This window comes from Spermophilus citellus (assembly GCF_964194105.1).
Source record: "Spermophilus citellus genome assembly, chromosome: 10".
Taxonomy (NCBI): Eukaryota; Metazoa; Chordata; class Mammalia; order Rodentia; family Sciuridae; genus Spermophilus; species Spermophilus citellus.
In genome coordinates, this window is record NC_138197.1 from 39,872,319 (window position 1) to 39,895,437 (window position 23,119).

The window sequence follows — 23,119 nt, forward strand, 5'->3', positions numbered from 1 at the left end:
GAGCCCTGAATAAAAGCAGGTGGAAATGAAATATGGTTTAAATGTCTTCCCTTCTGGAACCTATATCCTTGTTCCCTGCTGTTACTCCTGGTGTTCTCTGCTTTCTCCCTCTTGTATCATCCCTTATTCCCAGGAAAAGGAATGAAAATCCTAATGTAAATTAGGTGTTTAAATGTATAAATCCCTAATATGGCTTAATATGTCACTCTTCCTGGGATTGCTTTCATTTAAAAGACATTGGAGCAGCTCAGTGCTAAAGCAATCAATCTGCCTGGGAGACCAGGAGTTGGAACCCTTTTCGGGACCTTGAAATCACACCATGGACACAGACCATTTGTAAGGCCAGACCCACCAGTATGACTGTCCACCTTGGCTGCTTCTCCTCCAGAAAAGTTTCTTAGACAGGAAGAAGAGTCTCTGGACTCAAGTAAAAAGCAAAGGCTCTACGATAGCGTTTAGCAGCCCGTGGAGCACACATTCCTATATGGCTTCGGGCTCAGAGAGCACATACAGTACTGCCACAGTACCCGGCAATGCCTAATGCATTCATTAACGGGCACTGCAGTTACATCATTTATGCGCACATCTGAATCATTCCTAACACACCAAAAACAGACATGCACAGCGCGTCAAGCAATGACAGGGCCTTTTTAGAGAGACCATGATTAAAAAAAATAGAGTGAGTTCAGGAATAGCCTTTCTAAAGGCAATTACCCAAACAATCTGGTTATTCTGTCCCTAAATCTTGATCTAACTAAAACCCAACAAAAAGCAAAACAAAAACAAAGAAACCCTAGTTCTTAAATGTGATGTGCAGGTGACCAGCACTCTGCAGAGAATTCTCCCTTGGGCAACTCCTGATGGCCATGGAAGACTGGGCGGGTGATAATCACTTAATTGTATAGACGACTCCTATTTTTATCACATTACACATGCGTTTTGGCACTACTGACACCACCAACATTTAATGGAATCATTTGGGATTTCCCCCCCAATCACAACATGGCTGTGGCCAGTACAGGGAACACACATTAAGGATGTCTCCCAAATTCTGGCTGAGGATACACAGTGACGACTTTTGAAATAACAAGGTCTACTGTACATGCATCACTCTGAAGGGTGTGCACATTCTTGACTCAGGCATATTCAAGGGTCAGGTCACTGAGGTCGGTGGAAATACTGAGATTTCAGCATTGCCACTGAATGGAGTGATGCAGAACCATACCCACCAACCCACTTCCAAAGTGGTAGGGAATGATAGAAAGCACACAAGAGAGAAAGCACGGATTCTGAAGAACACTGGAACACTAGGCGCTCCTGAGGGTATCTGCAGAATCTCACAGTTTTGGATGGATTGGGTCTTGGTCCATACCCATCTGTGATACAGATGGGGCTTACTGCTGAGTTCCTCCTCATGCATTTTACTGCTTGTTATTCTGGAATTAAGTAATACCTAGAACTTGACAATGCTTAGCCTTCCTCTTTTTAAGCATTCTTGAGCAGGCCATGAATGTCTTACTTGGTCCCAATTCAAACATCCAGTGGATGAAAAATGATCAATTAGAGCCAAATAAGGGGTTCAGAAAAATGAAATTATTCATCTGACAGCTTCTGATGATGGAAGTATAGGGAAAAAATGCAGTAGGGTAATATGCTATGTAGACTTGGGAATTTCATTCTATGGGGGGGAGAGAGAGAGAGAGAGAGAGAGAGAGAGAGAGAGAGAGAGAGAGAGAGAGAGAAGGGAGAGAGAGAAAAGGGAGAGAGGGCTGCCACACTCCACAAAGCCAATGTCCAGGGAAAGACTTCTATTTGTCTGGTTAACCCAAGGTCAGGTTGTAAATACCTGACGTGAGGCAAATAGCACCTTCCTGATGGCAGTAATGAGGACAAGGCAAATATAAAGCCACTGTTGGCACCGTCCCTCATATACCCACCTGCTACCTCTAAAACTAACTTCAGCAATCTTTCTAAGGGAATCATCTAGCCACTGGTTTTGAGTGGATCTGGTCATCTTTTCTAGCAAAGCATGGGAATTTCTAAGACCCGAATCTAGTGCTACCCCTGTGTAACCAGATGGCACATTCTTCAAAAAATTAAGTCAGTGGACGTTTTCTGGGTGTGGCTGCAGCACAGATTTCTAAGGGAGGGGTAGGGGGCTAGGGTTAGGGCCCAGGTACTAGGAAGAAAAGGGTCAGGTGGTGAGATGGCTGCTAAACACCAGAGAAGTCTACTGGGAGATTCCTCAGGATGGAGCTTCCTGAAACCTCTCAGTCACACTGTGAATGGGAGGTTAATTTGACCTCAGTTCTGTTTCAAACCCTTTTGGAAACTCTTGCTGTGCTAGGTATTGACAGGGAAAATCTGGTGCCACCAGCTTGTCTTTGATGGAGTGCTGGTACCCTATGTCTACCCAGAAGACCACAGTCAGATGGGGCTCTGCTAGGAGCCAAACTGGACCCAGCAAAGCCCAGGCCAAATTGCATGAACACTTCTCAAAGACCAGCAAGAAGACTGGCTTGGGGGTGGGGGGCATGGACACAAACTATTTTCCCCTGGCTTGTTCACCATAGTGGCTTCCATTCACATTCACTTTTTCTAGACACCCTGAAGCAAAAGCCATACAAAACAATTCCCCCAAAGGAAAACAAAAACCTGTAACAAAACACTGTTTTCCCCCTCATTCCCATCCCCACCCCACTCCCTCCAGCCCAACACCCTGAATACTCACAAGAGAACACTTTATCTATACAAAATTAATTAGAAAACAAAATATTTACATATGAAATAAACACCATCTTGATTTCTGTAGCCAGTGGAGACCAACAGAGCCCCCTGTGTTCTAGATTGCTGTTCGCTAGGATAGTTGGTTTGGTTTTTTTTTTTTTTTTTTTATTTTAAAGGGGGTGAGGTAAGAGGAAGAGTGAGGGGATGAGCCCCTGACCCTTGGACAGAGCCAGGGTGAAGCGATGTTTCTATGGCCCTTCTCGTTCTTCCTCCTGGAGACGCCTCACGCCCTCTGTCCTCTCTCTCAAAGTCTTTCCTTGAATCTAAGGTAAAGCACTCCGTGCTCCTCTCTCCAAATCTGTGAGAGGTTCAGCCCCTTGCCCCCACGTTCATTTTAGAAAGAAAACAAAGCATTACAAGGCCTTCAGTTGGCTTTAAAATGAAAGATACTGAGGTAAAAATCAAGGAGGAGGACGGGGGACAGCAGTCGAGGGCAGGGAAGGAGGAAGGGTCGTGAGGCAGGGCGATCAGGAAGGCAAAGAGCAGCCCTGGAGTATGTGACGTGAAGAGACATGGCAGCTTCCTTCCAGAGGAGGATGAGCACCTTTCTGGTTTATGTGTCCTGTGTGCAACAAGGCGATCCTGTGGTCAGGCTTCCAATCAGACCCGGGGCTCTTTGGATGCCACCCTGTGAGAGGAGGATGGCAGGACAGTGGAACTGACCCATAGAATACCCCCACCCCAAGTTCCAGGCCCCGGCAGTGACAAATACTCATTTCCCTTCTCAATTTTCCAACTTTAAGTGAAGGGGGCATCACATCTGCCAGTACCCTCATCCCTGGAGTTTTACACACACACACATACATATATATATATTTACTTTTGAATGGTACAATCTGAGAGGGAACAGAGGTGTTGCAGGAAGGTGGAAGGGCTTCTACCAAGAGAGTTCCCACTGGGCTCAAGTCACATTCCCAGGGAGCCAGGCCCAAGGAGGTAGTGGGAGAGTCCCTCCCGCCTACCGTTCCCCACTTCCAGATCAGTTCCCTTCTCTCCAGGCCTCCCGAGCTGTGCTCACGGGGGTAGGCTCATGCTCTTCACTGTCTGTTCCCTATCAGTTGTCATCAGTTCTAGGGGAACAAGCCTGCTTTTCTAGCTCCAGGCTAAGTAAGAAGGGATCAAAGCATTGAAAACATCCCCCTCTCTCACTTACCCTACCATGAATGACTCCCCTCTTCCTCAGAGCCTTACTGAGCTTCTCCCCAAACCTTGCCAGTTGAGGGTCTAAAAAAGCTCAACAGAGCTTTATGGAGACTTTTGCTCTCAAGTGTGCGCAAAAGAATTATGGCTGCTTCTATTTCCCTTTAGCCTTCCTGGAAAGTTCTTGACCCAAACTGATGGAACTTACTGGCAATCAATGAAAAATCATTTTAGTATCTTGCTTTTGTAGGATTGTCTCCCTTTCTTTTTTGCTTTTAGCACAGAATCTTCTTTGTCAAGAACTTCCATTCCTCATTCAGGAAGGTGAAGGGGACAGACAGCAGACACTCAGATAACATATGACCATCTCTGTTTGTATATAAGCCAAAATGAGTGCATTGCTCAGGGATATGGAAGGAATCAGCACAATGAGTCAAGTTGCCTTCTCTACATTTAGAGGCACCTGACCGCCCATGTGTGCAAGTATACATGGACATACATGCACACACGATCCCCTGCTGTTGCCTTCAATGCACCATATAACACTATAAAGAACTTTCTAGTTTGTTTAGGAATCCCCTCAGCCACCAATGACCTTTCACTCCAGTTTACTGCTAATGAATCTCATGGAGTTGAAGCAAACTTTTTTTTTTTTTTGGCTTATATATAAACACACAAGGCCTCCTACCCTCCGTTTGGCACACCATCCCTGTGCACAAGTCATCCACCCAACAAGAATTTAGCAAAAGCCTTTTTTCATTCACAAGCAGTATGCTAAATGGTCTCACTTAGATGCTTTTGCTTCCTCACCTAAACAGAAAGATAAGTTTGGGAAAAGCTACTCCCGTGCTCACATGGCTTCCTTTTGCTTCTCCTGGCTTCACTCAAGGTAGATGGCAAAGAGCTCTTCCTTCCCTGCTAGGAGGAAGCTCGCATGCAGTACTTCCTTTCTCCTCTGAACCCTCCCGCGCTGAGAGGGCCCGTTTCAGCCCTCTTATGGGAACAGGAATGGCGCACAGATCTGGGGAGGAGAGGAGAACTGTGAAAAGGAGGAGGGATGGTGCTGGTCACCAGGGTTGCCTTCAGCAAGAGCCAGAACTCCAGGATCCCATAAATAAACTAAAAGAACAAGAAAGGAGCAAATGGGAACCAAGTTCACCCCGACCCCCTCCGTGACATGCGCACCACACGACCCGCAGCCCTACCCCTCCCATACCCACCTTAACCTCTCTCTTCCCTCACTCAGACATCAGACTCAATACTAGAAAGTTTCTCATAAACATGCCCATTGCTGGAGCCATTGAAAGCCCTGGGGTTTTTGTTGTTAGGCACACAGGGGTTGGACTGGTTCCCTATACAGATGTCCTTCTGGAAACGGCCTGGCACAGCCCCATGAAGGGCCGAGACCACCGGCTTGTTGGTGACAAGGGCCCGGAAGTCCGGCCTGGCTTTCGACGCCCCTGCCACAGTGGGCTGCCTGAAGAAGTAGGATTTGCTGCCATGGAGCAAGCACTGGTCATCCCCAAAAGTGGGGATGAAAGGGTTTTGCGTGACCCGGTCAGGGTAGAGCGACTTGCTGAGCATGTAGCCGCCGCCGGGGTTGTTGTGGTGGTGGTGTCCGGCAGTGGGCACTGAGGACTTGTTGTTGGCAAAGGTGCTCTCGCCGGCCGGCATCTCAAACATGTGGGCGTAGGGGCTCCCGTCCAGGAAACGGCCCTTGTCTTTCAGGCTCACGCTGCGCGGGGCCAAGGCGGCTTCTTCCTTCTGCAGGTCCACGAAGGTGTCGTAGGAGTGCTGCCGGCGCAGTTTGTTCCGATTCTTCTTCTGGGCCTTGGAATTAGTCGGGCTCTGAGGATACTTGGTGGTGGAGGCGTTCGACGTCACCGCCACGGGGGCAGCCGGCTGGTCCAGTTCCTGCAGGGAGTTGTCCTCGCTGATGTCGTACAGGTTACCAGCCTTCTTGCAGGCCTCACACCGGATGCACGCCTGCCTGCCCGAGTTCTGACCGGTCACCGTCGTGGAGTAGTTGTGCAGCTTTGAGGGACAGCTGCGGCAGAAGTTGCCCCCAGACCGGTCATCCCAGTCCACGTTGGTCAGGTTCTTCTCCCAGGGAGCTGGTACCCCGCTGACCACGCCGTGTTTGTCGCCCGACGGGTGTTTGAGGTGAGACCTGTTAGTACAGGGCCCTCCTCCGCTGACCGAGTCGCGCTTGAAGTCATCGCTCCGCTCCTTGTAGATATCGGTCAGGTCCACGTGCTCCCAATGAGGGGAGTTCTCCTTCGTGCGGAACTGGTCCAGGTAAAAGTCCCGTAACCCTTCCTTGTCCCTGAAATAGCGCTTGTGGTCAGGCGAGCGGGGCGGTCGGCGACGGTAGGCCAGCTCGATCTCGTCAAACTCCCGACGGGACTTGGCCGAGGCTGGCCGCTTCTTCAGGCTGTCCTTGTACTGCTGCTTACGCCTCTTGGCCGCGTTGCCTTCAATGTTTCCGTAGGTGACGGTGTGGGTGGAGATGTCAGAGACATCGGAGCGGATCAAGTCGTCGTGGCCACTGTAGCGGTCGCTCTTGAAGGAGAACTTGCCGTACAGGTCACTTAGCTGGCTGTGTTTGGAGGAGGGCAGGCCAATGTCCAGGGGCTTCTTGCTGATGGACCTGGGCTGGGTGGTGAAGGGTGGGTTGTCACAGTCGTAGAGCCCGTCGATGGAGCTGGTGCTGCCGATACTGTGCGGCCGGTGGTGGTGGTGATAGTGGTCTTGGTACACGTTGCTGTCCTTCAGCTGCAGATTGCCAAACGTTCTCTCCACCTCGCTGATGTAGTCGCTGAAGAGGTTCTCCTCGCAGGGCGGGTTGTTATAGGACTTGCAGTCAGAATGGGTGAAGCTGCGGCGGTGCTCTGAGATGTCGTAGACGGATGACTCGCGGCGGATGAAGTCCAAGGCGCTCTGGGGTGAGCCATTCACGCCAGAGAGGTTGGCCATGTTCTTGGCCGTGCGGAGCAAGCGCAGGATGTTGGAGTGTGTGTTGTTCATGGTCGCAGTGGGGGAGTTCATCACAGATTGGCGTTCTTCGATCGCCACTCCATGAATGCAGCTGTAGATACCCTGAAGCAAAATACCATGGGACAGATTAGATTCAGGAAAGCTAAAAATGACCATAAACCACATTCTACAATCAAGACATTCCTAGAAGCCAGAGAAAGCATAAGGCAGATAGTTTTATCCACTCTTACAAGATGTAGCTAGAAGATTGCCTGTATCATCCCCTTGAATTCAACAAACCTCATTTCATGAGTTAAGGTTAGTGACCTGGCCATCAGAGAGGAGCCTTGGCTGAAACAAGTGACTTGAACAAATAGACTGGAATCACAAAACATGACATTCCTGATTCAACTCCACCATTGACTTGATTTTTCTTCCTATGCCCAGATTTTCACATTTTAAGAACAAGGTCATGGTATGAACCTACAGTTAAAAAAAAAAAGTCAGCCTTCTGGAAATAGGTGGCAATGCTCTACAGATACTGAGGATGCTCTGCTCTAGCTGGTTACTCCCGAATGGCAGAAAAGGGGCACAGTAGCTCACAGTTGCCACTCTTTTCCAACTTTGACAAAATTTGAGCAGTTTTTACAATTTTGGTCACCAAAAAACAGCTGAACAATTCTGTTCTTTAGTCAAGCATGAACCAAACTCACACAGAGAACTAGGAAGCCTGGGGTCAAAGAAGAATTTTTCTCCTACTGTGCCCTACACCATGGGAGGGAAAATTGGGACAAATATCAGATACTAGGTATGAATAAATAACTCCCTTGTTGAATTCTCTCATTTATTCTCCCGTTAACTCTCAATTTCCTTCTTATACTTTCTCACTCACTTAATATTATCATAAATAATGTTTTATCAACTTAGCATTGATAGAAAGCTTCCTGTGTACAACTCTTTATATTGGGCAGTGAAGAACAGCATCCATGAGAAGGAAGCACTGGGCTCCTGGTTGGCCTCCTAGGTCCACTTCTAAAGTCAAACCAACCTACTGCTCACCTCTTGTTCCCTGCCTTGAAAGGTAGACAAACTGAACTTTTCTCCCTGGTAAGGGAAAGTATTGAAGAAGAAGTGCTGAATTGTGTCTTTGCAATAAGGGAAATAAATTTGGAAATGGATGTTCTCCCATGGATAGGAATAAAAACAGAAGGTTAGAAGGAGAATGGCAGCTAAGTGGGAAAGAAGAAGGGAGCCTATTGTCCCAGAGGACATCACAAGGTCATAGTTACTCTTCTTTCTGTCCTTGTCCTTCTATCTAACCCTTCTTTTTCTATGACCTGGAGAAAATGCCAAGCATTTTTCCTCTCTCAAGGGACTAATAATGTCAAAAGGTATAAGCAGGATTCCTATTACAGGTCATCAGTTTCTTTTGCTTCTGTGATTGCCTTATCTTGGGTCTTGGGGAAGGGCTGTGCAGTAGAACAACCCAAATTGGACTGTAACCAATGCAAGTTCCATTCTCCTATTCCAGTGGTACTGATTGACCTCAATCAACTCAGCCACAGAGGAAATGGAGAATTGTTCCCTATCAGTGAAATACTACGGGAAAATTTACCAAAAAAATAAAAGAAACAATTTAATGAGAAATCCATTTACTTTCATAGCTCCATTTGAGGCAAAGTTGGTCATATTTGGAAAGTGGACCTCAATCCCAAAATGTAATTTGAGTTGACTGCTCATGAGTGGGCCCCATGACCTTATTTAAAAAATCAAAAGAGGTCCACTTTGTTTTTTAAACTCCTGTCTGTGATATCTTGCTGATGTACAAAACTGTTCCTGATGCCTCACTTTAGATTAGAATTGAAGAAGTGACCTAAAGAATGACCTAAGAGTTATACTCTTGTTCCAATTAAGGAAGTTACTGGAATATAAATTTCTTGTGAGTCAGGACTTATTTCTGAAGGTCCTGTTAAGCTCTTCAACTCCTTATACTCCACTCATGATTAAAACATAGGAATAGTGAGACCACCATTAATATACCTTTGTTTGTTAGAATTAGAGAGAGATGTTTCATTCCATTGTTTAAATAGAAATGTGACTCTTTTAAAGGATTAAATGATTAATACAACCTATAAAAAATTGACTAATGGTGATGAAAAGCATTTGGGGAAAAGCCAAACTTGCCATTTTGATGGATCTGCCAGTTCTTATTGCAAACCAAATGCCCAAATCCCACATGGAAAGGTATTTCTTAAAGGAAATATAGTATCACTTTTTTTTTTGGTCCTCTTGAAATATCACAAAAACTTCTAGTGAAATGCATGATGTGATTTCTTGCTCTAGCAACATAAGGCTGGAGTTAGTGCCCTCTTGGGGTCTCTCTGTTTTGCACAGTGCTAGGCTAAGCTATCCTTAACAAGCTCTAGGCATCTAAATCAAAGCACTTACTCTGCTGATGGAGAAGACCATGCCAGGCTTGCCAGAACAGACACCCATAAAGCAATGCCGGAACTGCCAATAGAAAAGGTGTTCACAGATGAAGGTGATAAGGCTGAGTGCCATGGCTGCCCCCAACATGTAGAAGACGCCCGCCATGTTGTCAATGTCCAGCTGGCTGCTCATGACCTCATTCTTCTCATTGTGGCAAATGCCAGTGAGCCAGAGAGCTTCCAGTTCTTCCATCTCCCCTGGAGACAGGGCAGAGAAGAAAAATAAATAAAGGGGAAAGAGTAGGAGAGGAATAGAGAAATGGGGGAAAGAGGAATATTAAGGAAGAGAGAAAAAAACAAGAGAGAGAAAGAGACAAGGAGACACAAAGAAAGAAAATGAATAAAGAGAGTTAATAGTAATTTTATTAATACCATTATATATTAGCTCATCAATGTATTCAAATGGTATTTAGTGAAAACTCAATGAAGATACTGCAGGTAATACAAAGACATGACACATTGACACTGCTCCCTTTTACCTGCCCAGTGTAAATTGATATACGTAAATGATCAATATGACAAGCTATCTGTTATGCAGGCAAGAGTTTAAATTACTGAGAGTAATTTGGTGGATGGAGGGTAGCTAGTGGGTTTTCGTGGGGGAGGTAGGACCTGGGATTGGGCATGATGGATTAGTGAATTTTAATTTATCTTTTACAAAAAGGCACTCCAGGCAGCAGAAATACCATGATCAATGGGAGGGAGGTGGGGAAATACAAGCTTGTTTAAGAAGAGGCAGGAAGAACAGTTTAAACAGAATAACAGTCAGCAGAAGAAGCCAAGTAAAAAACACCGATGCAAGAATTCTGAGGACATCAGTGTCAGACTAAGCACTTTGCACTTTATTTTACAGACAGTGGGAATTAACATAATCAAACAAGTGATTCAGAAACTTGCTCTTACAATTGCACAAAGCAGACTCGGCAGGGGAAGGAGAGACAGAGAGAACAGCAGAGAGATTGGTTGGTTCCCTAGGGTCCCTCAGATTTACAAATTTCTTGTTGAAGAGGAAAATACAAAGAAATATATAACAGCAAACTAGGAGTAAGCTTGAATAAAAGAAGACCACCCAACTCATATCTGAGGGCTCTTAACACTGCATAAGGATGCTTTCATTACTTAAATTCTGTCAGATTCCAATGGCCTTTATCTACTTCACAGGATACTAGGAATTAGAAAGGTAGAAATTCTAGACTAAAGGGAAATGGAATAAACCATATGCCTTGGAATGTCTCTTATCCTAGAGAAGCACAGTTCAGAAAATCTCATGAAGAAGTTGTCCATTCTAACAGTTACAATTTGACTAAAAATGTGGACTTTGCATGATCTGAGTAATGTTTTGGCAACTTCTGCAAATCATCTCTAGTGTTGCTCTTCCTCATAGGTACAGGCTCCATTTTTGCCTACAAGTGACAACCCTGGGTTACAGAAGCTCTTATACCAGGGCTTAGAAACCTGCTCTTTTGATATTAATACAATCACTTTTTACACAAACCATGCTTTTCCTAACTAAGGCAACAGCCGAGTTCACCTGGAGTCTGGGAATCTACCTCTGATTTTCTGCTTCTGATCTCATCCCTAACAGCAAAGATTCTGCAGACATAATTGAGAGAACCACTTGGCTGATGGGCTGTGGAGCCATGTGGAGGAAGGCTGTTCATCTGTAACTGGATTAGATTCCATGAGGATGACAGGAAGAGTAGGTGCTTTGGATAATAAAGTGAAGAGAAATGCAGAAGACAAGGGTATAATGAAATAGAAGAGATTTTTCTCAGTGCAAGCTGGCTGCTCAATCTGCTGCCAGAAATGACACAGGTGAGTGCCTTATGGTTCCTGCCTCTGTGAACCCCTGGCCTGCCTCCTACCTCTTCCAGCTGAAAGAGGAAGGTAGGATCGAAGAAAGGAAGAGTAGACAACTATGCCTTCATTTCCCTGCCTTTTCTCTGGGCACATAAAGAGAAGAGTCCTTCCACATTTCCAGCTACTGTTTGGGCCACATGTAAAATGACTGGTTGGAACATCTAACACCAGTCTCTTCTACTTTTTCCTGGAAGGTCTGACTACACCCTGCAATATTGAAACACAACTTGTGACCAACTATTTTAATCTTCTCTCTTATCCTTCACCCAATATGGGTTGAACTGTGTCCCCACCTCCCCACCATAATTCATGTGTTGAAGTCCTGACCCCCAGTACCTTAGGATGTGTCTTTATTTGGAAATAGGGTAATTGTAGATGTAATTTGTTAAGATGATGTCATACTGGAGCACAGTGGTCCCCCAGTCCAATATGAATAATCTTAAGAAAAAGGTAAATTCAGACAGAGATACGTTCAGAGGGAAAATGGGCATACATGTAGGATGCCATGTGAACATGGAGGCAGGGATCAGGGTGAAGCTTCTACAAGCCAAGGAAGACCAAATATTGCCAGCAAACAATCAGAAGCTTGGGGAGAGGACTCAAATAGTCTCTCTCACAATCCCCAGGAGGAACTAACCCTACCAACACCCTGATTTCCAACCTCTAGCCTCCAGAACTGTGAGAGGATAAGTTTCTGTTTAAGTCAATGTTCATGGCACTTTGTTATGGCAACCCTAGGAATCTAGCATATTCTCAAATTTCATTATATACTGTGAGATGCTTTTTTTGTGCAAATGCATAGGTTACAGGAACAGAGATGGAAGAAGGGTTGATATTTTGGACTGGCCATTGGAGGAGGACTTTCCCTTTCTTTAACTCACCATCTCCAAACAGCTGCAGGATAGCAAGGTCCACCTGGCGCTTCCACCCAGAGTCTTTCTGGATGGCAATGCCATAACCAGTGGAGGCAAAGACCTTGCCGCTGCCAATAGTGACCAGCTTGCAGCCTTCGTCTCTGCCCGCCATGTAGTTCAACACTGCTGCATCATAGATGAAGGCATCCAGCTTCCTGCACAGGAAAGAAGTAAACAAAATCCAAAAGAGGAATTTCAGAACAAAACTACACAAGGGGCCATTAATATGAAGCAGCAGGATTTCAGAAAGCTATGTAGAGAACTGGTTCAAAGTAAGGCTCAAGTTGGACTACTGCCAGAATCTAAAGCCCAAATCCCAGGCTGTTCTTTATGTGATTTCAGGTTGAAAAGGAGGTGATCTTTCCCTCCCACTGGGAATGACAAGAATGTATGTTGGGCCTGAAGCCAACTCATAAGCTGTGTCTGAAAAGGAGAGGGAGTAAGAAGGAATCAATAAAAATAATAACAGAAATAATGAGAAGTAAGCGCCACAATGATAACAAATAGCATGGGTAAGATTTATATAACATTTTTCATTTCTCAGTTCATTACAGTCCAGAGTGGGGATAAGTGTAGGTGTACGTGTTCCAATAGATGTGCAACGCTATTTTTGTGGTCAGGAAGGTTCCAATATTCTGTTGTATGGCACAAGGACAGAGGTGAGTGGTTGGGGTGGTGGCAGCACAGGCTTGTCAAGAACAAATGAGAGACTACAAGGGAAGGTAACATATGGAAGAACTCAGATCTCCCCAATTCCTAAATGATCAGGACCTCATTCTGTGGGTTCTCTTTGATAAGGTAGGAACACATAGAGAAAAGCCTTGGACTAAGGGCAGGAAGGCATGAATCAAAGCTTAAAACCAACATTTACACATAGCAAAACTAGAGGAAGGAACTCCCATAAAGCCCAAAAGGTAACAGAGAGGTCTGAAAAAAGAAAAACATGTATCATCCCCTGTACTTTTGCAAAGCAAGTAGTTTTGTCCCTCCTTGAGAAACAAACAAAAACAATCCTTTCTTCCATGATACACCATGAGACATTTTATAAAAGGTGCCCCAGAGAAAGTGGCATACCAAAAAGACAAAGCTCTGATATGATTGAGAATTGGGGGTTCAGACTACCCAAAGCTGTCCTACCCCAAGTCCAAATTAAATCTTCTGAAATCCCATGCAAATGTATTGATGGTGTAATAAGTAACCATGTGTCACAGGGATACTGAGAGGAAGTCCACCTGCTGCTAGTCATTATGTGACACTGTAAAGCCCCATTTGATCCCCAAATCCCAAATTCTATAATGCCTATCCCTTTCTACAGGTCTGGCTTCTGGAGACTAAATGAACTAAAGGATAATCAACACATTTGTAATTCATGAATTTCTTTTAATGAACAAAAACTCTTAGATCCAACAAAAGATTCCAACAAAAGCTGGAATTGGAGATCAGTCAATACTTGCTTACTTTTTGTTATCTAAAAACATTTACACTTTTTGTTCTGTCTATAACACACCAGAACCATCATTTTCACTTCTTAGAGTACAGGTTTTATTTCATGAGTAATGAATGAGGTTTATCCTTGACTCTTTCCTTCTACTTTAATATCTATTTCATTTATTTTATGGTTACATTTGTGCAAGTAGAAAGTAATTTCTAAAAAAAAAATGCAGAAGTAATAGCATAGGAATCTTTGTACACAGGCTTGAATCACATTGTCAAGTGTAACTTGGAAATCCATAAACAGTAAATAAAGTCTTTGATCTTATGTGGCACCATGCATGGTATACTAGTATATCTGATTCAATACATGTTTAATAAATGCGAGGAACATATCAAACGCTCTCAGATGGGAAGACGTTCTTACCCTGTTTTCAGGGAGAGCAAAGCATCATCCACACCTCTCTGGTTGAACTTTCCCATGTAGGCATGCATTTCTGCATAATTGTTACGAATATTCCTCTCTGTGCTGCCATTGGGCACAGTCCCAAAGCGGAAAGGGGGTGAGAAGTCATTAGGTCTCTGGAACTGGAGAGAGAAAGAGAGAGGGAGGGAGAGAAAAAGAGAAAAGGAAAGAAAATGCTTTAGAAAATGTGAAGAGACATTAAGTTAGCATTAGTGGTTTTGTAATGGAAGGAACCCAACTATAATTCACTCAACACATTAGCCTCCATGCAGGAGCCCACAGTAATTGCTATCTGGAAGTGGACTTCAATTCAACTCAATTTAATACATATTGTTGGGAGATTTCTATTTGCCCAAACCTGACTTTAATCTATGACCCTTGTGTGTTCGTTTTATGCACATTGCACAACACCAGGGATGATGGGCCAGCTAGCATAATTGTGGTGGAATAGCCACCCTTCTTTCTGAAAATTGGATAAAATCTGCATCCTGTCCTCTTAATTTATGAAACTAAATACATCATCATTGTACTATTAAGGTTAGAGGGCCTCTGTGAGATGAGTTATATTGTATTCCTAAAGATAATGTGTTGAATATCAAATATATTTTGCTAAAAATTTTTCTCTTGACTTTCCGAGTATTCAAAACTCATAATTCTCCTATATGAATTATAGGATAAATTGTAAAATCAAATATAATTTAAATTATGTTTCTCCCTTTGCTTAAACTCTGAGAGTGGATCTCCAGTGTCTACTATAAAACACTGTAATCTCTTAGATTTTTACCCCATGACATCGGGTTTATTTTTGGTTATTACCCTGCAATGAGTAAGTCTTTAAGTTGCTTTCTGAGCACATAATTTGTTCATTTGCATCTTCAGAGTCTCATATCGTCTATCTTTTCAGCACAAACTCACCCTTGTATCTAGCCAATTCATGTTCTTCATTTCAAAATATCACTCAAAGCAATTCTTCAGGAAATCTTCTGTGGATTCTTTCTTCTATCAAGTTTACCCAAAGTGATCCATTAGCACTTGTTATTCTGGTTTAGATCACTGTAATTCATACTAAAAATTTAATTACTCTCTAAAAGTTCTAGCTAAGTAATGAGAGCTAGTCTCTGATGTAGTCATTAAGAGTTCAAGGTGTAGATTGCAACAGATGTGGATAGAAGATCAGCTCTGCCACTTAATATTGTGTAACCTTGGGCATCATTTTCTATTATGCCTAGTTTTCAAGATTGTTATGAAAATGAAATTATAGAATACACAAGAAGGGCTTGACACAACATTTGGCACACAGTAAATGATCAATAATTATTATCACATTATTTCAAATTCAAATCTATGTTCTGCATTTCCTAGTAAATTTCAGGCTCTTGGTGATTCTTATTCTGTAAATAGAGCAGTGATCATTTAGAGTATGAACAGAGTAGTTCTGTTGTGCCTTGGCATAAAAAAGACAAAAGATGTTTAAAATCCTCTTAGTTTCAATCTGTACTAGTTACCTGGGAGAAATATTTGAAATCAAAACTGCCAATTCAAGAGAACTCTGAAGCTTTGGAATTACCTGGGCTTAGAAGCTATTCTTTTCCTTCTTCAAATTGGGGAGGGGAGGGTCATGGGTCACAGAACATCATAGCACCAGAAGCCATAAGTGCCATCTTAACCACTCAGTGTGGCCATAGTTAAAAGTAGACTGGTACAGTGGTGTTAGGCAGTCTGGGTGCATCAAAAGACCACAGATTGCAAAAGCTCCCCCTCGGATTCATCACAGTGCTTTTGCCATTTCGAGTTTTTGAACATATATGTTTTTTTTTAAATACATATATGTTTTTTTTTTAGTTGTAAATGGACAAAAATACCTTTATTTTATTTTATTTATTTATCTTTATGTGATGCAGAGGATCGAACCCAGTGCCTCACACATGCAAGACAAGCACTCTACCACTGCCCCACAACCCCAGCCAAGAGTTTTTGTATATTTTTCAAGGCTTCTAATTTTTAAGTTAATAAAGACACTACAGAAGAGTCAAAAAAATTCAGAGTTGAATGTGCGACTCAAGGACAAGTCATCTAAACTTTTCATTTTGACAAATGATGAAACTGAGGCCCAAAGATGATAAGTAATTTGCTCAACATCACACAGTGGCAGTGATCAGTGCCCAGCTCCCTCAGATTACAGTTTCTTCTCATTGTCCCCAGAAGGAGCAAGCTTAATGTAACAGCTTTAATGTAAAACTTCCAATATGCTTTATTGGAAAAGAGACACTAGAATGCTTTGCCTATAACTGCTGGATATAACATTTCAGATGTATGAAGAAAGGTATCTTGTAGATAGTATGGTAGGCAGCAATGTTACCAGATAAACTCCCTTTAGTCAGTAAGTCACCACTTTGTTAGGGCAATGACAACTGATGCGTGCAATGATGACTAAGCTACCCTAGAGCCCAAAGTACTTTCTAAAACATCAATGAAAGCTGTAATCCTGTCCTACACAGTTCAAGAATAAATTATTATGCTTTAGCTTTCTTTTGAGAATTGGCAATCTATGCAAGGTACATGAAATAATTTTTGATTAAACAAATGGAATCCCAAACTCAGAGTGCCTTACTTCCTGCTGAAGCTCCAGATACAAAATGTCCATACTGTTCTATAATAACTTTTAATTTTAAATTGTCTTTAGATTTTTAGGAGTTGTTTTATAACTTTTTCCCTGAGTAAATAAATGAAGAAAACAGTCTTTTTCCTTGAATAAATAAATGGTAAACAGTATAGAATAGCACGACAACTTGAAAAAGAAGCAACACCAAAGGAATTATATCATGTGACTTCAAAATTTGCTGTAAAGCTCTAGGAATAATATTGGCATTATCCCCAATAGAAATCATTGTGTCAGAATATGGGGCCCACACATATATAGTACAAAGGTAATTTAGTGCAGATATGCTAGTTCTCAGCAAATGGTGTGGAAATAATTAGATATTTGTATGCAAAAAAGACCTTATTCCACACCTCAGAAGATGTGTAGAAATTAACTCAAAAGTGAATGGTATACCTAAAGTAAAAATCCTAAAATTATAAAACTTCTAGGAGAAAATATTTGTAATCTGGATTTAGACAAAGATTTCTTATATATAACACCAAACCAAACACAATCTATAAAAGAGAACGAAAACAACCCAACAATGACCAAAAGATCAAAGATAAATTAGACTTTAACATTAGGAACTTCTTAAAAGATGCAGATAAGATCATGAAAAGATAAGCCACCAACTGGGAGAAAATATCTGAAAATAAATTAAAGCTATTAAAAAACAAATGAGATAATGACATAGCAAGACTTATATAGTTTAAGCATCTTTCATAAGAAAATAGTCAGAGAAACCAACCAGTCAGTAATGGGAAGAATGAACTTCACACAGACCTATGGAAAGAACCTGTCTTGGAGGGAAATAATTTGGATTTGAACTTTGGCTGTCTCAGGCCAGTTGCTGGAACATGGGGGAATTTATTTAGGTTTGTGGAGCCCCTTGTGTCTGGAAGTACTGCTTTAATGAATAAGATAAAATGTAGGAAAGCACTTAACACCACATCTAGCACATGGTGGATTCTCAAAATTGTTAGCTGCTTCTGTGGCAATGAAGTTCTGATATCTAAAATTGTCCTATGTAAGACAATGTTCTCTTAGATTGAAAAGTCTTGTTCTCGAATTTGTTCCTTAAACTAGGCCAGTCTGGGGGCCAACAGGGAGCACACTGCCCCAGAATTAGCCAAAGCAGAAGCAGAAGTGAGCTGGCTTTTTCCTTTGAAAAGCCTTATACTACCTTGATAAGGTCTGAGAGGTTCAACTAAAACAGAGATTTTTAAAAAACTGTTATTGAAACTTGAACTTTAGGAAAATTCACATTCATGAAGAACTGGAAAGATAAGTCACCAACTGGGAGAAAATATCTGTTCAAGGAGGCCCATGGGAAAGAAGGGGGAGGGAAAGTCTTCCAAATATTTGATGCTTTCAATAAATGCCCTTGTATTAAAACTTATCACAGGGGCATGGGGCTGTGGCTCCTTGGTAGAGCACTTGCCTTTCACATGTGAGGTACTGGGTTCAATCTCAGCACCACATAAAAATAAATAAACAAAATAAAGGTATTGTGTCACTCTACAACTAAAAGAAATATCTAAAAAATTTTTTTAAAAAACTTACCCCAAGATGTAAGGCATTATTGTTTTACTTGAGTGGCAATCAATGCTCTTTGGTTTGGAATAAGAACATTAAAGACATTGTCTTGAATAAGACATTCAAGAACCAGAATGTCTTAAAATAGAACAGGAAGAATCTTAAAAAAAAAAGAAACTTACAAAAAATTAGAAGTCCAATATACCAGTGGGACCTAAAATGAGAATCTCAGTCTGATTTTAAGGTAGGATTTTTTTTTTTTTTTTTTTTTTTTTTTTTTTTTTTTTTACTGTAGTCTTCATTAATCACGTTTTGCTTCATTAGAGGGCTTCCTTGACTTTAGAGTCCTTTTCTAGGATCCATTCAGATTGGGATTACTAAAACAGAGATTTGAATAGGGAAATAGAAACACAGAAGAGAAGGAAACTTAAGAATCAGTCCCACTTCATAGATAAGGAAATCAAAGCCTTGGAGAGGTTAAGTACATGGCCCAAGGCCACACATGGTACAGTGGGACAATCTGACACTTGACTCCTGGGTGCTAAGTCAGTTGCCAGCTCAGATACAGTCAGAATAGTCCCCCCACTGCCTGTTGGGGAGAGAAGCCTGTAATAGGGGTCATGTGGTGAGGGTCTCCTTCCCTTTCTAGTGTATCAAATGTTAGCTCCCTCCCTTTCCCCTGGATTCAACACCTGGCTCTCAGCAATTACTGTAAGCACACATTTGCACAAGGGCAAAACAACACCAGAATGTTAAGAGAATTGCAATCTCACTTGATCCTCCTGGAGAGCAGCAGTGAATCACAATCCACCCCTCGGAGCTGCTCAGGTCATCATCTCAGCCTCCATCTTAATGACCTCAAAGAGAACTGGCCTTGGCAGTCACGCAAGAAGAAAGGTGCTGGAAGTCCAGGAGGAAGGCCCTGCCTGACTCAGAGGTGATCAGACTACAGCCCCTGGGGCTGTTCTTGGCTGCCACTTCCACACTAGAGAGCCTGCTGTGAAGCCAAAGGAGAGGGAGGTAGGGATCTGGTCCTTTTTATTTCATCTTTATTAAATAAATATATGAGTTGATTTTCCTATGTATAGGGAATTATTAATTCATTAATAAAGCCACTCTTATTCAATACCTATATGTGTGCTGGGAATAACATTATCTCCTTTAACTATAATAATTAGAATACATCAATTCATTTCACAAATATTTACCAAGCATCGATTAGTATAGAGGACCGTATTAAGAAATGAGGATACAAAGATGAAGAAAAAATCCGACCCTGTTTTCAAGAAGTTGACATTCCAGAGAGAAGTGTAAACATTCATTCAGTTTCCTATTTGTTTACATTTTCATCCATTCATTTGTTCGGGCATATATTATTTCATTTATATTCAGCAAGTATTTCTTGGTACCTATTGTGCATAGACAAAATTCTAGGTGCTGGGAATGTGGCACTGCAGAAGAATAAGATCTGGCCTTGTAAGGAAGAGTGGCAGATAAAAAACCTGATTTAAAAATAAAAAAAAATATATGTGGTAGGCTAAAATCAGCCACAAAAGCTTTGCCATTCCTTATATCAAGAGGTGAAGTCTGTATTCTTTCCTCTTGATTCTCAGCTAGCCTAGGTAATTTGCCTGACCAATAGAAAGTTGCCGCAGTCTGGCTGGGCCCAAAATCAAGAGCCACTCAAGCAGGAATAAACTTTATTTCCAAAATTCCCGCGAACGCCATGCACGCGGCCTTCTCCCGGGACACACCACACCAACAGGAAATCCCTCCTCCGGAAATCCCTCCTACCGCACTTCCCAACCAATGGGAACTCTCCAGGAGTCCCCTGAGAGCTCCAAAGTAGGCGGACAGCAGGGGTCTAATATCTAATATGTGTATTCAATTGGATTCTCAATGGCTTGCTGGAGTCACCTTTCAACCAAAAATGCCATGTGTCATTCCTACTCTGCTAAGGCTCTCAGTAGAAAGTGGCAGAAGTACTATTCTGGGACCTCTGAGGGAAGGGAATAAGCAGCTTCTCCCCACCTCACTCTATGGGAATGGGTCAACCATGTTTCATACAATCAACAATCCTGAGGTCACCATGCTGGAGACACACCTGTAGGTGCTCCTGCCCACTGTCCCATCAGGACTCTGCCTCTGGCCAATCCAGTAGGCACACCAGGCATTAGGGTAAAGCCAGTTTGGCCCCTGCATCTCAGCCTAGCCCCCATGATGTGACTCCATGCCACATGAAATCGAAGAGTCACTTAGTCAAGCCGTACCCAAACAACTGGTCCACAAGACAGTAAAATACCATGAAATGGTTCTTGCTTGAAACCACAAAGTGTGGGGGTGGTTTGCTGTTCAGCAATAGGGAACTGGAACGCAAATGATTTCAAAGAGTGAAAATGAAGTGCTAAGAAGAAACCAAAGTAGTGTGATGGGATAAGGCGGTAGAGCAAGTTCCAACTGGCCATCCTGAAAAGGCCTCTCTGAGAAGGTGGCACCTGAGCTGAGGCCTGAATGATAAGAAGAACCAAACACAAAAAGATCACAGGGAGTGTGTATCTGGCCCAGGAAACAGTGACTGCAAGGGCACTGACATGGGGACAAGCTGGGTGTGACCAGGGTGCTATGGAGTAGCAGGGCCCATGTGACAGTGGGAACACAGGGCCCAGGACGTCTCACATTACACCAGAGAAGCTGTGGCACTGAGGCCAAGACTTGAGAGAAAGGTTTTCCATTTGGTCAACAGAAGCAAAGTGGTTTCTAGATAGGGACAGCCATCTGTTCAAAGACACAAGATACCGAGAAAACCTGTCACGATCACAGACCCCCAGGGACCTATTATTACCAAAGCCCAGTAGACACAGCCATGGTGACTGAAGGCTGACGTAGCTGCAGAGGGAAGCAGGACTTGGATCTCAAAGGGAGGTGGATCCTGTGCAAAGGAGTTCAAAGTTCACACACTTAGAAATGAGGCACAACAGACCCTCTAAAGCCAAACTGCCTGAGTTCAAATCCTGGCTCTGTCACTTGAAACCTGTGTGGCCTTAAGCAACTTGCTTAATTTGTCTGTATCCCAATTTCCACTCATGTGTATTGGGCTGATATTAGTATCTACTCTGAAAGTTTGAGTATTTAACCAGCTAATTTGGGATGAGTGGTAGCACAGTGCCCAGCAAACAATGAGCACACTGCATTGGTATTATTGTTAGCATGATTATTGTTGCCATCAGCACTGTCATTGTCACTGGAAGCAATCAAGAATTCTGTCAGAATGACAAGACAGGGTTTATGTGTTTGAAAGAGTCCTCAGTTGTTAGCCTGCAGGACAGCCTGGAAGGAACAAGATGGAGGGATGGAAGCTGGGGAGGGCCTGGCCTCTAATGAGGGTCTGGGCACCATGATGCGAGTAAGAAGGAATAGAAGCATCACCAGACACTAGCCTGATCTTCAAGAGTATGAAATAATGGCACATACTCAACAGCTAACATGCAAGACCAGAGCAGTATCGGCCACTGCCATGGAAATTCCCAAGGAGAGCCAGGTGTGGTGGCACACACCTGTAATCCCAGCAACTTGGGAGCCTGAGGCAGGAGGATCACAGGTTCCAGGGCCAGTTTGAGCAACTGAGTGAGGCCCTGTCTCAAACTAAAATAAAAAAGGTTGGGGATACAGCTCAGTGGCCGATCAATCCCTAGTACTATAAGAAAGAAATCCCAAAGAAGAAGGGTTGCCACCAGCCTAGAGTTCCTGGAAGGCTTCAGGAAAGAGGCCAGATTGAAGGTTTCAGGGAGGATGGCTGGAAAGAAGGGTGGTGATGGGATCTGTTCCCATCTGTTCCCATTAGCAGAGCTCTCTGCTTTAAGACCCTTCCTCTCACCCAGTTAGTTTCCACAGTGGAAGTGAAGAGATGTATTTGTGAAATAGTCTTTGAGGCCACAATGCCAAGAGAAAGACCAGATTTTGAAAACAAAACTGAACATCTCCTAAATGTTGATGACCTCTGGGGTCCAGAATGTTGTTCTGAGAGCCAGAAAAGTACTACCTCCTGCTCAGCTCCTGAGGAGGTTAACCACAGTCAGATCTGGTGAATGACAGCACCACAGACAGCAGCTCTCCTAAAAAGGTGGCAAGGAAGTGCCTTCTGGGCCCTGGCTAGCAGGAAGATGGCTTTTCTCATTCAGCCTGAGTCACCAGTGCCATGACCTTGCGCAAAAGGATATTGGACTTCCTGTTTGCAGGGATCCACCCTCATGAGACACAGAAACTGGGGGCTTTTGTCTTCAAAGTTTGACAATCCTACCCATAAATATTCATTCCATTGCTCCTGATTTTACATTTGAATCACAAAGAGAATCAATGCCCAAATGCCACTCAGCCCTTTTAGCCCCAGAGAAGAGGTAGGGAGGGTTCTATTCCAACAGCCGCATCAGAGTGTGTTACTGCTGAGGAGGAGGCAATAGACTATCAGAATTCTGCAGAGACAACCTTTTTACCACCACAGAATCCTTCTGTCACCACTATTCTTCTTGTCACTACCCTGTATTTTAATAGTATCTTCAAATTATTGACTTAGCATCATCGTCATCATTATTATTGACGTATAAGTCTCTGAATTTTAACCTGGTATAGAATCTTGTAGTCACAGCACGGTCAAGATACAAAACATTTCCACCACCCAAAGGACTCCCTGTGCTGCTCCTTTATAGAATCACTCTCCCTTCACCCCACCACTGACCTGTTCTCTCTTCCCATGGTTCTTCCTTTTCTAGGTCATATAAATTGAATCATATGGTATTATCACCTTTTGAGATTGGCTTTTAAAATATTCTAATGCCTTTGAGATTCATCCACGCCATCACCTGTATCTATAGGTTGTTCCTTT

At 43.0% G+C, this 23,119-nt stretch overlaps 1 protein-coding gene across 1 annotated transcript in view; it reads right to left on the reverse strand.

Moving 5' to 3' along the window:
- Window positions 1-5,169: 5,169 nt before the first annotated feature.
- The window catches only part of GRIN2B (glutamate ionotropic receptor NMDA type subunit 2B), a gene marked incomplete at both ends in the record, with an annotated part of 281,951 nt that continues 264,001 nt past the window's right edge, over window positions 5,170-23,119 (reverse strand). Inside the window, 4 exons of the mRNA XM_081311861.1 lie at window positions 5,170-7,026; window positions 9,352-9,590; window positions 12,134-12,321; window positions 14,025-14,185. Coding sequence (XP_081167987.1) covers window positions 5,170-7,026; window positions 9,352-9,590; window positions 12,134-12,321; window positions 14,025-14,185 — 2,445 coding nt within the window. The remainder of the gene's footprint in view (window positions 7,027-9,351; window positions 9,591-12,133; window positions 12,322-14,024; window positions 14,186-23,119) is intronic.